Raw genomic sequence first — 16,537 nt, 5'->3', positions numbered from 1 at the left:
ATTCTCTGCCTTTCCTCTTCAGAAATTTCCAAGCGCCTCCACCCCTGTATACCCGAGCCTAATTCCACCATTTTTTTTGGTTTCTACTACTGACCCTAGGTTTTTCTTCACTTCTTCTTCTCTGCCTATGTTCCTCCCCTCGCCTCCCTCTCCTTCACTCTCAGTCAGTCATCATCATTCACACCACTCTCTCTCGCAGCCTTGCAAACCCTCACAGGTTGCAGCCTTGCATCCTCACAGCCTCGCAACCTCGTCGTAGAGCACTTGTCCGCCTCATCGTCTCGACTTCCATCGCAGAGGTAAAAATTTGCTGCCATTTCCCCCCAATTTCATAGGTCTTTATTTTTTAAAGTTAATTAATTTCTTATCACAGAGCCCACCTTAATTTCTCATATATATTTTTTCAGTTATTTAATTTTAATCTCTAGCTCTTTGCGAATTCTGAGAAAAGATTCGTTTGTTGTGCACTTTAATCAAGCATTTGTACCTTAATATGGGTTATAGAATGCGACAAGAGGTCATAGAATGCTACATGCACATTAGAAGAGATTAAACCATCCTTGTTTGATGAATGAATGTTGCTAGGAATAAATTGGGAAGAACCCATATCACATTCACATACACACACCTTTTTTATGTTATACTCAGAAGATAAATTAAATTGAGTACCTTAATTTGGGTTCTGAAACCAACCAATTACAAAAGCATGTGCATTATTCTCCAATTCTCCATGTGTATAATTCATGGCGCCCCCAATCCCTCCTACTCCAATCCTCCATTTGATTCAAAGCTTGTTTTAGTTTCTGTGCTTGTACCTTGGTGTTTGGGGATCTTTATGATGCTATCTTTGTGTAATATTCTCCCTTTTGTCCCAAAAAAGGAAAATAAATTTTGTTTACCTTAATTGGGGGAAGGCGCATATTGAATCATTGAAGTGGAGCAGCAGTTTGGTGACTGAGTGCAGGGGATGGAGGTTTTATTCCTTTGGTGGGGCATTTAGGATTGATTATACATTCAATTTCATGTATACCTACTAAAAAAAAATTCTTGATTGGAATTTGAGTTAAGATGTGTTTAAATTTGTATAAGATTGTCTAAATTTAGTTGCTTTCGGTGCTGAATTATGTTATAAGTTTCCTACAAGTGGCTGAGTTGAAATTACTTGGTGTCTTTGAATGCTGCAAAGAGGTATAGGAACTGTCTCAAAGCTTGTGGGTTGCATTTCTTGTCTACAAGTGATTAAAAGTTGTTTTGTATAGGTTACTCCAGGAGTTTGTTGAAAAGCATGAAAATGGGTTCAAAGTGGTGTATGTTTTGACATTTAATTGTAGACTAGTATGTATGTTTACTTATGCTGATATATTTTCAAGTAAAATCTAAAAGGGGCAGGGAGCATCCAATTATATTAAAAAGAACACTATGATTTAAAATCAATGGCGATCTTCCTGGTTATATTAGATGCAATAGAACATGTTAAAAGAGTGAGAGAAGTAGTTTGGAGGGTTAGAAACAATTCCAATCTGTTTGTTATATCAACGTCTTGTATGGTTTTTAATGTGCATTCTGTTCTAGTGGGGCTCTTGTTTCTACTTCCCATCTGTTTGTTATATCAGCTTCTTGTACGCAATTTTTTAGGACAATGTTGCACTTATTGTTATATTAGAAATGGTGGAAAATGAGGGACCTACAATTTGTGTGGTACTATGTCTATTTCAAATTCTACAGCCTTATATCATAAATTCTCGAGTGCTGACTGCTGACACAGTTGTCCCTTTCAGCCACAGTCAAATACCCATTTACATGCAAATGTAAAAAATCCAGACATAAAATTGTTGCAGGTGCTGTGTGTAAAATGCAACTCTTCCTTCTGTTAATTTTGTGTTTAAGGAGTAGAATTGACTTAATTTGCTTCTTTGTTGATACAAGGTTGTAACCCTTATCCATGCACTTGAGAAAATTTCCAAGTTGAAGATTCCCTTGCTGATTTGAACTCTGTGCCTCAGAGGTTAGCCTTATGTTGTTACTGACTGGCTTCTGACTTTATGGTGAAAGAATTGATAGACTCCCTGATTTTCCATTTACGATTTTGTGTACTCCTTTATTGATCCATATTTCTCTTCAACTAATATACCTAACTAGAAATATTAATGTTTATGTATTGATTTTTGGTATTATTCCTAGCAACCAACCCTCCTCTTTCCAATATATTTTTCTTCTTAACTTTGGCAAATATTGATTTCTATTTGGGATGAGAAATGAATGTTAGACTGATATTCGCATCCAACATTGTAGTGATCCTTATACGTTCATGAGCAAGGGCATAGTTGAGATTCTTCCCAGCAAGGAAACTGATAAATTAGGCATATTGCAGACAGTCAAGCTTTCTCATTCATTGAATCTGGTAAGGCCAATGTATCCCTACTGATTGATTCTCTGCACCTTTTTTTTTTTAATTCTTAACTCCTCTTGAACATTTTGCATTGCTACTTAGTTGCTTACTTCTTGCAAGGATTTGAAATCTGGAGAGCTTTTGGTTTTTGTGATCATTTTCAAGTGCTGAATTTTGTTTTTCCTTTGCAGGTAAGTACATATGCAACTTTTTTTCAGTTCCATGGGGTCGAGGATCACCAACGTGAGAAGATGAATCCTGAAACCAATGAGCCTTTGTTCACCAACTTTACACCATTCTTCTTTGGAAACTATTTGTTGTAGTTTTTTCTTCTTTTTTTTTGTTCAGACATTTTTTATGTACATTTTCATATATTTTATAATTAAATACTTTTTCTTGGTTTATTAATTATTGTTTATAATTTAATTGCAATATTTATAAAAAATTAAATAAAAAATATTTTTGCCAAAAAAAAACATGGGTTTGTGCGATTCAGGGACATGCGTAGCGCAAAGCCTCTTTGCGCGACACAGCCTACGTCGCGCGAAGTCAACCTGCATCGTGCAAAGAGGGTTTGCGTGATGCATGTTTCTTCTTCGTCGCGTAAACCCTTCTGTCACTGCCTTGGGGCGACGGTTAGTGTGCGACGAAGGTTCGTTGCGCTAAGTTTTACGCGACGTTTTTTGACTTTGCGTGATGAAGGACCTGCGTAGTGCAAAGTGTTTTTTGTACTAGTGTATCCCAGATATATTAATAGTTCCTTTTAGCAATGATTGAATAATCATAACAACTAATAAATTGCCTGAGTGATTCGTGGTGTGAGAGCTAAAAGCCCACTAGTTTAGTGTGAGAGAGATATCGTTGATGGTTGTTGGCAAGGTCTAAAATATCGATGATATCGGAAATATCGGTAGTCCAAAAACATAAAAATTTCGATGAAAATATCGGGATATTATCGATATCGATAAAAATTGAATAAAAACCACGAAAATTGTAAGAAAAACTTAGAAATGTTTATTGAAACTTTGCAGGATGTTTATTTAGTCAATTATCTATTAGTTTATCATAAAAAATTGGAGGGAAATGTATTGCATGATGGATTTAACTGATTTAAGTTAATTATATAGCGAGCTGGCAAACATTGTCAGTGTAGAAAATATGTAGTAATTAATGAAAGAAGTTTAAACACACCATAATCATTTATATATAATGAATTTTTACAATATTTTACACTTTATACATTGCATGGTAAGATACATGAGTGACTTAGTACCACATAGAGTTCCTATGAGGTTCAAATTTTCACTATCTTCATCATCTCTATGTGTAGAGTAAGTGAAAAATGGGAGAGGTTCGAATCCCCTTGGTGAAGAGTAAGTGTAAAATGTTAGGTTGAAATACGAAAATACCCCTAACCTAAACAGATGAGGATACTTTTACCCTGCATCTCTCTCGATTCCCAATTAGTTCCTGCGTTTTCACTTAGGCGTCGGTAGCAGCTCCTCAAAGAAACCCTAACCCTAACCCCCAAATCTCTCTATCCACGACGCCTGCACCCCTCCTCTAATGGCAAAAAAACGAAAGTTAGCTCTTCCGAGCCCTCTGAACCCACCAAAAAGCAACAAAAGGTCGTAGTTGAGGAACCCAAACCCTAAAACGAACCAGCAGAGGAAGTAGTTGAAGAGGAAGAAGAAGAAGTCGAAGAAAATGAGGAGGAGGAAGATGAAGAAGCCGACAAAGAGGAAGAGGAAGAGGAGGAGGACGAAGAGGGGCCGAGTGGTGAGTATAAGGAAACCGGTAACATAACCACGATGTCAGCCTCAGCCACTTTGGATCAGACTGGTGCAGGTGATGACGAGGACGAGTCAATCCAGAATCTTCTAGAACCATTCATGTGAAATCTTATCCCCGAAATTTCACTATTCATTATGTATCTCGTAATTTAAGTTCGTATTTCACGTTTACGTCATTTTTATTACTTAATTTTAATTTCGTAAATTTTGAGAATTAAATCGAATAGTTATCGGGTTTGAATTTTCGTAATCAATCTTTATCTTTCGTTGACTTTTCGAAGTTTTAACTAGTGTTTTAAAGAGATTCAAACCCACGAACGCATAGGCGAAAGCTGTTTGCGAGTCCGAGTTACAACGGTATAGTTACGAACGTTTGAAGTTGTGAACTATAGATTGTGGGAATTATTTAATTCCCACATATGGGTTAAAGGTTAAGTTGGTTTAAAAAGGGGAAGGTTTCTAAAAAAAAAAAAAAAAAGAAAAGAAGAAGGAGAGGTCTGATTTTGACCCCTTTTTGGGGTGATTTCAACCCTTTAACCCGCCAACTTGACGCGCTCATATCTCCTTCATCAGAGATCTGTTTTGGGTGATCTTGGTGTCTATGGAAAGCTATTGACGAGCCCTAAATCTCTGTGGTGTTATATTTTCCAGTTTCTTATCCGTTTTTCCAGTTCGAGGCAGCAAAGTTCCGTGGGTTTCCGACGATTTTGTCATTTTTCGGTGATTCCGGCAACCATTTTCTTCGAGTGAGGTATGAAACTTCATCTACTCTTCATAATATTTAAGTTGGTATGCTTGGTTTGTGCTTTCGTATTCATTTTAGAGTTGGGTGTGTAGAACCCTAGAAACCTGATTTTCCCCAATGAAATTGGATGGTTTCCGATTAGAATTTGTCGTTGACCTAGTTGTGAATAATGTTTCCCTTGTTGAGCTCTAGTTACCACGTAAATTTGAGCCTTTGTGATTAAGGTTGAAAATTTGGGTTTTCAAACCCTTCACCATGGCTACCATCGCGTGTGGCAGTGCGTGGGACCGTCCACGAGTGTTGTCTAAGTAACAAATACCTTCTAGTGACCCTATGAACCTATGTCTAGCTTGGTTTCCCAAAATTCAATTGTTTGGTGTGGTGATCAAATTGGACCACCACTTGTTTGTGTGATTGATGACAATCTGATCGTTGGATCGTTGTACAATTTTGTGAGCACCATAGTTATCAGTTGTTGGACCTTAGGAACTTACTAGTGAAAATCTAGTGGTTGGATCTTACGGAGCAAGTGATGTAAGATCATGTACCATACCTTTGATCGACGGTTTGATTCTCATTAAATGTCGTTGTGGGAGATTTATGAGAGTTTTGGGCATGTGAATTTATCGAGAGAAATCTAAATGTGGACTTGTGCTTTGTTTTTACGGTGATAGAGCTTGATGCCTTGAATTCCATGCTAGAATGCATTAGTGTGGACCTCAGGTGAGTGACTTTAATATATGTGATATTGGTGATTACCCTATTTTCGTAATTGTTATCCTATGTGGATATGACTTGGTTTTATAAATATGTTTTCTATTGAATTGTTATTTTTTAATGCTTAGCCATTGATTTAAGTTTATGAAATGAGATTTGACATGTATATATTGAAATATGGTTTGATTGGCATGTTGTGATGAAATGTGAGGACTAGTGGTAGACCGTTAGCCCGTGGTGATGGAGATTTGTTGCTTCGATATGGTTTCATCTTTCACTTCATTGATTTGTTCTAAATTTAGTATTTGTACCTTATTTCCCTTGGTTGAGCTTTTGTAAATTAAGTAACTTGTGCTTGTCTCATTTCTTTGAGCCATTGTATATATGGTTGTTGGCCTTCCGCGATTTCATTAAGTGATGGTCCGGAATCGTATCCACTCGGATTCCGTTGAGAGATGGTCCGGAATCCCTCCTACTCCTCGATTCCGTTGGGTGATGGTCCGGAATTGTATCCAACTTAGGTTTCATTTAGTGGTTGTTATGCATTGTACTCCGCGATTTTGTTGAGCGATGGTCCAAAATTGTATCCACTCGGATTCCGTTGAGAGATGGTCTGGAACCCCTCTTACTTCGCGATTCCGTTGAGTGATGGTCCAGGATCGTATCCACCTCGGGTTTCATTGAGTTTGGATTAAAATAGCTTCAAAGATGTAGGCTTCGGCCGAACTACATCCCTCTAGCCCTAGTTTTTAATGTACATATGAACGATAGATTTTGAGAATCTTGTGCTTTGAATTAGAAAAGTCGTTGGATGTCTAGGTGACTCCTTCGAAGTTGGCAGTGACTTGATTATGATTTCATAAAGCATGATTATATACTTGATGTTTAAAGATTGTGATCGATGACACTAATTTTACATGCAAGAAACCGATTGATAATTTTGGTTCTGTTATGTGATCCGGAACCTGATGTGGTTGGATTCCGTTGAGTGGTCAGAAATCGTATCCTGATTTGGATTCCGTTGAGTGGTCCGGAATCCCTACTTTTGCTCATTTCCATAAGTTAGACTTGTACCCTGGATTCGAGTGAATGAGAATTACCCACAATAAATCTTGTGAATATAAATTAGAATTATCAAGTTATTACTTGAAATCCAGGCAGGGAATTATAAAAGTCCTTTATTAATTTTGGGCATTGAGATGTGATCTGATTGACTGATTAACATAATTAAATGTTAATATTGTGCCTCTTTGATATCATGGAATGGGTTACTTGAGATGATTGTGGAAGGATGTTGAATATGATTGTTATTAAAATGATTAGATTAGTGATCAATGCGACTAGAAGATACTATTGTGCTTTATTGATTCTTTGATATATTACATGATATGAATAGCGATTTTATGTTGAAACACAATGATGTATATGATGGATGAAATAGAAACCTTGATTGTCATGCGGGTTGTTATGTAGTTTGAATTGAATAATTCATGCCCGTCAAGTCCAAATGTTTGATTGAGGAATGTTAAGCATTTTGGCTTGAACAGACTGTGTTATATGTCGAGTTATAGCGAAGTTGAACTACGAATGGCTTGATCCCTATTGGAGGTACATAGGCAGTCTAACGAAGAGGTTAGATGCAGCCATAAAGTATACAAAAATTTATTACGCAATTGGTTCTCAAGTTGTGTTTCGCATATCCTGGTGGCGGGGTATGTTAGAGATACAGGTAGTTGGTGACGTCATGTGTCGATCCTGGACGTATGTTAGGATCGGGGTGTGACAATTCACTAAGGAACATCTTATCTCCCTGCTTCTTGAAGCTGCCGATAACCACGGCGACGTGGCGGATTGGATTCGGAAGGTTGCGAATGAGGACCCAATCCACCGCAAGATCTTCATCCATGGTCTTGGATGGGACACCAACGTCGAAACCTTAACCGGTGTGTTTAAGGAATACAATGAGATTGAGGATTGCAAAGCTGTTTGCGATAAGGTCTCTGGTAAGTCCATTTTTCAAGTATTTTTGGGTTCATCTCGCGATATTATCGATATTGCGATATATTGCCCAAATAATGTATTAAAATGCTGAAAATATCATCTTCGATATTATCGCGATAATATCGACAAAAATATCGATATATTGACGATAATTAAATGGATAAGTGTGAAAATATCGTCCTCTAAAAAAATGATATTATCGGCGAAATATCACCGATAATATCGATATTTAAGACCTTGGTTGCTGGTTTTGAAGTGGCTAATTAGGGTTTCTAATGGGGTGGTAATTTTGAAGGTTAAGGGAAGATAAGAATGAAGGAAAGGCTAAAGCTCATGAATTAGGGTTTTTCAACACTTAGAGATTGCGTGCTGTGCATGGTGCATTCTGCATTCCGAGCGTGCTGATGGCTTGAATTTATAGGTACATGAATCCTCAAAATCCCAGCTGGAGAATCCCTTCTCTCCTCGTCTTGGTTTGTTAAGTCGTTCTTTCTCTTTTCCATTGTTGAACCCACAGCATGCCTCTTTGGGATAGTACTGTAGAGAGTTAGTAGCCTTGTGAAGGCTAAGTTTATCATTTTGCCCAAAATCTCCTTTTGCTTGCACCAAATCCCGCTCCATCTTTGGCTACCTTCTCCATTTTCTTCCTTGATTTCCTGCGTGAGCTTCAAATGGTAAAGTTCTTCCACCACGTTAAAATGAGGTGTGCGGCCCAGGGTCAGACTCCGTCAACCCATAAATCTAGGCAAACTGGTTGTGTTTGAAGCATTTTGGTTGGTTTGTAAGGAAACGGGTTGGGATATCTCTTATAACCTCCCGTGTGAAACTAGAGTTGTGGGCCTTGATTTTGGTTCTCCCAAGCAGCTCAAAATCTCCACAAGCTCGAATCCCATATAGGCCCAATGGACTTATGTGGCTTGTCCCACTTAAGCGTGTTGGGTGAAGAGCAGTTTGGTGTGTTTCGAATTAAACTGCTAATGTATTAATATTATAAACTTATTTCAATTTGGCTTGGTATGATCAATACACATGGTTTTGCATGGGCTTAGTGTGAGTTTTCCATTTGACGTGGCATGAATGTGAATTATCATTCGCATACTACTCATGAATTTGAGCTTGGTTTGCTACGAATATATAATGACTAAGCTTCCAAATATAATTGGGCTTTTTAGTGAAATTTTTGGGTTTCCTGCGACATTGCTTTGTTGTTTGCCAAGTCTCATGTTACTTCATGTTATTACAGATCATGTATTAGGTGATACCTCATTGGAAAAGCTTTTCTGTAACTCCCTTGTTCTTGAAGATTTGGATATACATCCATTTTTCGGAAGAGATGCAATGAATTTCAACATACTTGCTCCTGAATTAAAGACTTTAAGAACAACTGTGAAAGATATAGAGTTGTCAAACAATTTATTTGTCAATGCCTCAAATCTTGAAAAACTTTGTGTCATGGGGTTTGCATCGTCAAATTACTTTCTGGAGAATCCGAAAGCTTTAGTCAAGACTCAAGATCAAACTTGTTATCGGTGACTAAATAGACAATGCAATTCCTGCCTATGCCGACCGTGTTACTGCATTCTTGGCAAAATTTCCAGTTTAGGCATGTCTTTTTCGGGAGCTAGAACTTGGTCTGGGGTTTGCTCTATGCTTGCTTCCAGAAACATGAAGCGATTGAAGCTAACTTTTTATGAGGTACGTCGGGAAGTCCTAGTTGAGTTTCTTGACAAGTCACCTAATGTCGAACATCTCGTGTTAAAGTAGGAAGACTCGGCGGATAGTTCAAGCCCTTCAATCCACTAGAGTTTTTGCCTGTTTGTTTGTCCTCGCAACTCAAGACCAGCTCCGTGAAGGGATTAAAGGGACTGCAGGGTGCAATGGAAGTGGTAAAGTATTTCTTAAAGTACAGTGAAGTTCTGAAGAAGATGACCATTTCTAATTGTTGGTGCTTCTGCTGTTAGGGTTTATTCTATGCAGTTTTTTAAGTTTAAATGCGACTTCTTTTGTTTTTGTGAGTGAACTTTTCATGGATGTAGAGAAAATGATCGTTTGGTTAATGCACTTGGTTCACTAACCAAGTTAACTTTATGCAAATGAGAACGTTAAAATGTTTTGCTGCATTTCATTGGAAAGACATTCCTACTTACCTATCTGTCAAATTAATTTGATACACAAACAAAGATTTATTTATTTATTTTTCGCTTTTGTTGACAAAAATGTTGTTCTTACCGCATTTTTATAAAAAATTGTATCACCTTTTTAATAGAGATGAAATCTATATGTGTCGATGAGTCTACCTCTATTAGAAAAATGGTACCAATATGGTCTTTAAGACGTGGTTTTACACTAGGTCTTTTATTAAGCATTTTTGGGTACGTGCCCGTTGGTGATTTGCAGGATAGAGGAACATGTGTTTCGACACGCAGTACTCTGCAACTGGTAAATCATAAGGAAATACTTTTGGTGCCATCTAAATCACTTAGAAAATAGAAATTGTTAATCTGATAATTTATCAAACCATTTGAGCAGAAGCTGCTCAATTTTATTTTATTACACTAAATCCACACACAGTAAAGTATGCATACAAAAATATAGTATCAGCTTTACATTTCACCAGTTGACTCTAAAACATGATTCTCTGCATTCGTGTTAAGTAGTGACTACATCTTCTGCACTGTAACCAAGTCGAGAGTAGAACCATAAGTTCTGTGTAGGGCTTCGGCACACCAGCCGTGACCATCATCAACTGTTGGCATCCTCACTCCCATGACTGGATTTACCGGCTGATGAGACCCCGGCATTAAAACCCCCGATAAAACTCTCAGCACGCTCGATGCATCGATGTCCAGAATTATTCTTATCCCCGGAACTCCTTTCGGGGATGGTGGAATTCCAGTGATCTTGAAATACCCCAACAAATGGTTCTCTTCCACCTTCTTCCCCTCGCCTTCGTAGACGATTATTAGTGCTTCAGTTTGATTATCATGGGCAGTTGTGAAAATCATATCTTTTTGTGCTGGCATTGCTGTGTTTCTAGGTATGATAGGCACAAAGTTGTTTCCATCAGCTTGAATCCCAATGGCGAGAGGGGTGGCTTGAATGGTAAGCAAGTCCAAACTACCAAAGGGATCGCTAAGACCTGATGCCACCGCTCCTTCTAGTGCCGCTCCAGTGACAGCAGCTTCCAACTGGTTCATCCCTTTGTACAGCTCCTCCTTTTTACAAATGCTCATGACAAGACTTCTTATCTTTGGAATATATGAGCATCCACCAACAACTATTACATCGCTCACATCCTTGGTATCAACCTTTGCATCGTGCAAGCACTGGCTTATGAGGCTCGCGCACTTATCAAACACTGCTCGGTTAACTTCCTCAAATTCCTCACGATCCACCACCTTACATATATTTGTTCCATTTCCCAAGTCAGCATCAATCTGAACACTTGTTTGGGAGGAGAGATTGTGGATTGCCTCCTGTGTTGCAACTCGAAGAATGCCCGCTGATTTTATGTCATCAAGTCCGTGGCTAGTTATAAGAGTCTCGGAATCTGGTAACAGATGACGCATCATATTCTGAAGCAAGTCTTCCCCTCCAATGGCAGATCCTGCTAAGGCTTTTATTTGGGAAACTCCTCCAGCTGTAGCAGTAACAGCTACATCGCAGTATCCAGCACCCATGTTGAAGATTAGAGCAATCTTCTCAGATCCGGTGTTTACGTTCTGATTTGAAATCTTTTGTGCATATAACAGTGCGACGGCAGTTGGTTCAGGCATCAGTCTGAGTACATGAAGGCTAGCCATGGCACAAGCTCTTTCAATACGAGTAAGCTGGAATCGGCTGAATGAAGCTGGAATAGTCAGAACAACATTTTTTATGGGTCGCCTTAGCTCGATTTCTGCCATTGCCTTGAGTTCCACCAAGAATATTGCCAGAACTTCTTCAGGAGTTGTGGATCTCCATACATTGTTCACCAAGGCTGCGATCAGTGGGCGCACCCCAATGCCCAATGTTTGTACTAAAAAGGGGAGGCTTTTGCTTGACTGGACAACTGGATCAGTGTCAACCCTGCCAATTAATCGTTTCATGTTGAAAATTGAAGCTCCAGATAACATCTCGTGCTCACTGGAGAGTTGATAGCTTACTCCTCCTGAAGGGTTTTCATTCTTGAATGTGACATACGACCGCATCATTTTCTGGTTTCTACTGTTCCTAAGGAGCTCAACCTGGGAGCCATTCCAGACCGCAACACTGCAATGTGAAGTGCCAATGTCAATCCCAATAGCGGTTTCAGGAAAAGGAGAAGGCGATTTTTCCTCTCCAGTGGTTTCACTATCAGATGCCACTGTGTATGCTGGCTCAGCCATCCCTGCATTCAAAAATCGCAAATGGATGAAGAGCAGGTGATGAAAACTAAGAGATGAGAACAAAAAAAGAGAAAAAAAAAAAGATTAAAGTCCTTCCTAAATGAGGAAACATTTGTACGTGGTTGGAACCACTTAAAAAATGCAATTCAAGTTCTACTTCCCCCCAGATTGTGCTGCCCAATCCTGCATTTGAACTAGTTTACCCCAAGCAACGCCTACGAATCTTGTGGTTTCATGTACAATCGCGATCTCTACTATCTACCAAACTCTATCATCCTATATTAGCATTCTCGATCCTGTTTTCTTATGATTTAACACGGCGAAAAAAAAATTGATACTGTTTTTCCATTTGAGCATGTGTTGAGTTAATTCCTAGTTGGAACATGTTCTGAAAGTTACACTCAACAAATCAAAAACTAGAGAAACCAACAAATCTAAGCTGGGAACCCAAATCCTAAAAGACCTGCTGATAACTCTTGGCTTTTGTAGTATACAGACAGAATTGGGAAAATATAGTTCATGCAGGCCTTCTCACAAACACCTCTTAGGCAACTTACCCATCTCACATTTGTTGGTAGAAACATGAAAGTAAAATTAAAAAAAAAAAAACCACAACCCCACATATTTTACTTGAAACCCCAACAAAATATGTCAAAAACTTGGCAAGAAAACAAATTTTAGAACAATAAATATAGAAACCAGAGAGAAGAGCCTCTTCCAATTTCCAGAAAGCAAAAACAAGTTGTTGGGTGGTAATAAAAGTTGTTTTAAGTCAACAGAAAACAGCAAAAACAAGTGCATGCATTGCTACTTACAGGTACAGAGAGAGAGACATAGCTAGCTAGCATGGCTATTAATTAAGGAAAATAAAATGAAGCTAATTGTGTACAGAGGAAGTAAGGGACTTACAGTAGAGTGAAAGATAGAAGAGCACCAACGATCAGTGAGGGATTACAGCAGAAACAAGGACCGCTTCGGCTCACAATTTAGAGAGAGAGAGGGAGAGAGAGAGAGAGAGCAACTTCTAGAGCTTCCTAGAGTTGAGCGGTGGTCGTTTGAATAGTGTGTTTATTACGAGAACAGTCCAGAGCTTCTGCAACGTTACATGGGTTGGGATCGCCGACCAATTCTGGGATCAGCTTTTCAGCCCAAGCCCAACCCTAGAGATAAGCAGTTTTAAACAAGAAACGCGGTAGAACTCCTATACACACACTACCATTCAAGTGCTGGCTTGTTTGAAATTGTTTTTAAGATAATTGAATAAAGGGAGTTTTAACGAAAAAAGCCTAGTATTTATTATTAATCAAAATGATATTTTGCGTATGAAAAGTTCATGATGGATCAAGTTTTTTTCTTTATTTACTCTTATGTCATTATTTTATTATTGTAGTTGGATCCACAATGATGTTGACATTTTTGTTTGAAAATATATTATTTTACATGATGCTATTCAACTTCAGCTAATTTGCTGTCAGCTCTTCATGCTTCCATCATGTTGTCGATGTTATGCAGCTCTTCTTTTGTCAAATTGTTCTAGTACTGTTCATCGTTTTTTACTAGCTCTACATCTGTTTATCTATCTTCTTTCACCTTGTAGTACATTTATGCTATTTCTTCTTTGAAAATTTAATGCTTCCAATAGGGCTGATGATTGATCCTTGTCTTTATGTAAATATACATTTCTTCTTCTTTTGCTACTAATACCATATCATACCTAAAATCTTCAAACTCATCTAAGGCTAACATTTGGATTTCTCGGAATTTTAGAATATTTTTGTATGAAGGAGTCCACCTATGGGAGGAGATAAGGGATAATCTAAGGGACTCTTCATTAATCATGGCTATATGCCTAGCTTTCTCCTTATGCATATGTACATACCAATCTGGAGGACTACTAATAAAACTGATGCAAATTTCTTTCAACTTTTCCAGATAATCTTCTGCTACTTTTATAAGTTTTTCAGGAAATGATTCTAGTTAGGAATGATTAATGAATATTTTATCAAGATAGTCAAACTCTAATAATAAGGCAGGGCTAACTTCTATCACACTATGCTTTTTCTGATGCTCATAACTAAAATGCCATGATCTAAAATCTCTCATGTTCATTCTGGCCACATCTATGCTAACCTCTGGTTTACAAATACAATTCTCTATACTATCACAAAGACATGATGGATACATCTTTGTAATAATATTCATCCCTGGTTTTGGATCAAAGATGGACTGATACAAAGCACATTGTAATTGCAATTGTAACTTTTTCATGGACTGTGATGTTTTGCTCAAGATCTCATTTTGCATATATGGTGGCATTATTCTTAATTTTGCTTTTGAAATTTCTTCTAATAGGATATCATCGATTATTAAGTCTAAAGATATATACCTAAGAAAACTTTCATATCTTTCGGGTTTTTCTTTGTCACTCAAATGCTGATGCTGCTCCATTTCAATGTCTTTTTCTAAGAGCTTAATTTTAATCTCTTCTATGGGTTCATTAGCCTCTAATTCTATGGGTTCAATAACCTCATTTTCTTTATTCTTATGCTTATCAGTTTCCAAACCTCTTTTCAATTCTCTTTTTCAGGATGTCACTTGCCTTCTGCTGCATTATAAGAGATTTGAGTTCTTGGTTCATTTTGGTAAACTTACTAAGTAATGACTCATGATCCCTAGAAATGACTTGAAGGTTGTGCTCAAGAGAATGAATATGATGCTGGCTGTGATGGATACTAAAATTAAAACTATCAAACTCTTGTTCTAAAGTTTTAATTAATTTTTCATGACCTAACCTTATGCTTGGTTGTTTGATTTAGATATTCCAAAAATTATCTAAGAGAACCTGCTGCCTATAAGAAAGCCCTGGTACTCTTGACCTATACCTCAAAGTTGGATTTCTGATTCCTTCAACAATATTGCCATTAAAGTTGAAAGTGAGTACTGGTGGTGATGTTGGTCTGCTTATGCTATTTTGGAATCCATTGAATAGTGAAGGTCCATGGTGCATCATTATACTATTGAAGGGTGCTTTTCTGCCTTGTGGTCTTTTGTTATTTGATGATGATGGTCCACGATATTCCATTCTTGTTCAACAAATTAATTTTGATAAAATATCAGCTAATGTATTGTCATTACCTTTTATATGTTCAAAAATTGGTTTAAAACTATTTCCTATAATTGAATCAATAAAATTAACCCATCTTCGGGTTGCCTGTTTATTAGAATGTATTTTGTTATAATGAGAAACTATATTTTGACAATCCGTTCTAATAGTAAATACTTCATTATGTAAAAATAAAGAAAATGCCACAAGTGAGTTAATTATTCTTAAAATTTCTAAATCCGTTGACTGTACATCACTAAATTTTCCTCATGAATATCTACAAACTTGTTCGTCAGACTTTGGAGACTCCTTATGCTTTTTCTGGTATAATATATCTGCCCATCCTAATGATGAAGCATTTGTTTCAACTATTTTGTAACTATCATCTAATGGTAATGTTAATGCCTTAAGTTTAGTATTTTTTTTCATTTATATTTTGAACTAATTTAATATCTTCACTATTAAAATACTTTTGTCCAGTTTTGCTAGTTTTACTTAGGCCTGGCAATTCCTTACACAACCCGATAACCCGACACGACACGAAATTAACAGGTGTTCGGGTCGATACGATAACGAATTGGGTCGTTATCGGGTAACCCGATAAGCACATGTTAAGATAATGGGTTGGTTTGGGTATACACATGGGTAACATGATACACGATAAGCAGAATATTAATTTAATAATTTTATAACCCTAAAAAAATACTATAATAAATATATATATTAATTTAACAATTTTATACCCCTAAAAACTATAATAAATATATATTAAATTAACTATAATAATTATAATAATTATACCCCCAAAATATTAACTATAATAATTATATATATATATATATTAAATTTTAAATTAAATTTTATACCCCTAAAAACTATAATAATTATTAATTAATATGCATCCACCGTTCCACCCTCTGAAGAAAAATGGAGGGAAACATGAAAATTATAAGAAAAAGAAACAAAAAAGAGAGGGAAAGATGGGAGTAAAAACTATAATAATTAATATGCATGATGATGCATCCGCCCTTTGAAGACAAAGGGAGGGAAAAATGAAAATTATAAGAAAAAGAAACAAAAAAGAGAGGGAAAGATGAGACCTAGTGGTATTTTGCTTGGTACTAGTAGTAGGGTGGGTTTTTCCACCGCGGTTCTTTCATTCTCAAGTGTGCGCTTATTAATTGTTATTGATAGGATAAGATCCGATAGCTGTGTTTCTGACACATGTATGTCATTTACCTCTCTCTCTCCTTTTTTTTCTTGAGAAAATTTTCATTGTAACGGGAACATAAATTACACCATGTGTTTTAATAGAAGTGGTGAGAAATTTTATTTTTTAAGTTATTAACTTTTTATCACACATATCCCACTATTTTTATAATAACACGTGATGTACTACTCCATGTACCAGTCAATTATACG

General features: G+C 37.1%; 1 protein-coding gene across 1 annotated transcript; it reads right to left on the bottom strand.

The window, feature by feature from the left end:
• Positions 1 to 10,153: 10,153 nt before the first annotated feature.
• LOC126596581 (heat shock 70 kDa protein 8-like) lies at positions 10,154 to 13,139 on the bottom strand. Its single transcript, XM_050263208.1, has 2 exons — positions 12,922 to 13,139; positions 10,154 to 12,014 (listed from the first exon to the last, which is right to left on the bottom strand). The coding sequence occupies exon 2, from the start codon at positions 12,010 to 12,012 to the stop codon at positions 10,306 to 10,308; it is 1,707 nt and encodes a 568-aa protein (XP_050119165.1). The 5' UTR covers positions 12,013 to 12,014; positions 12,922 to 13,139; the 3' UTR covers positions 10,154 to 10,305.
• Positions 13,140 to 16,537: the final 3,398 nt, after the last annotated feature.

Source organism: Malus sylvestris, chromosome 13, assembly GCF_916048215.2.
Source record: "Malus sylvestris chromosome 13, drMalSylv7.2, whole genome shotgun sequence".
In the NCBI taxonomy this organism is placed as follows: Eukaryota; Viridiplantae; Streptophyta; class Magnoliopsida; order Rosales; family Rosaceae; genus Malus; species Malus sylvestris.
This window is presented reverse-complemented; position numbering and strand designations above follow the sequence as displayed.

Coding starts and splice junctions, on each gene's coding strand:
- LOC126596581 (XM_050263208.1), bottom strand. CDS start 12,012: ATGGCTGAGCCAGCATACACAGTGGCATCTGATAGTGAAACCACTGGA.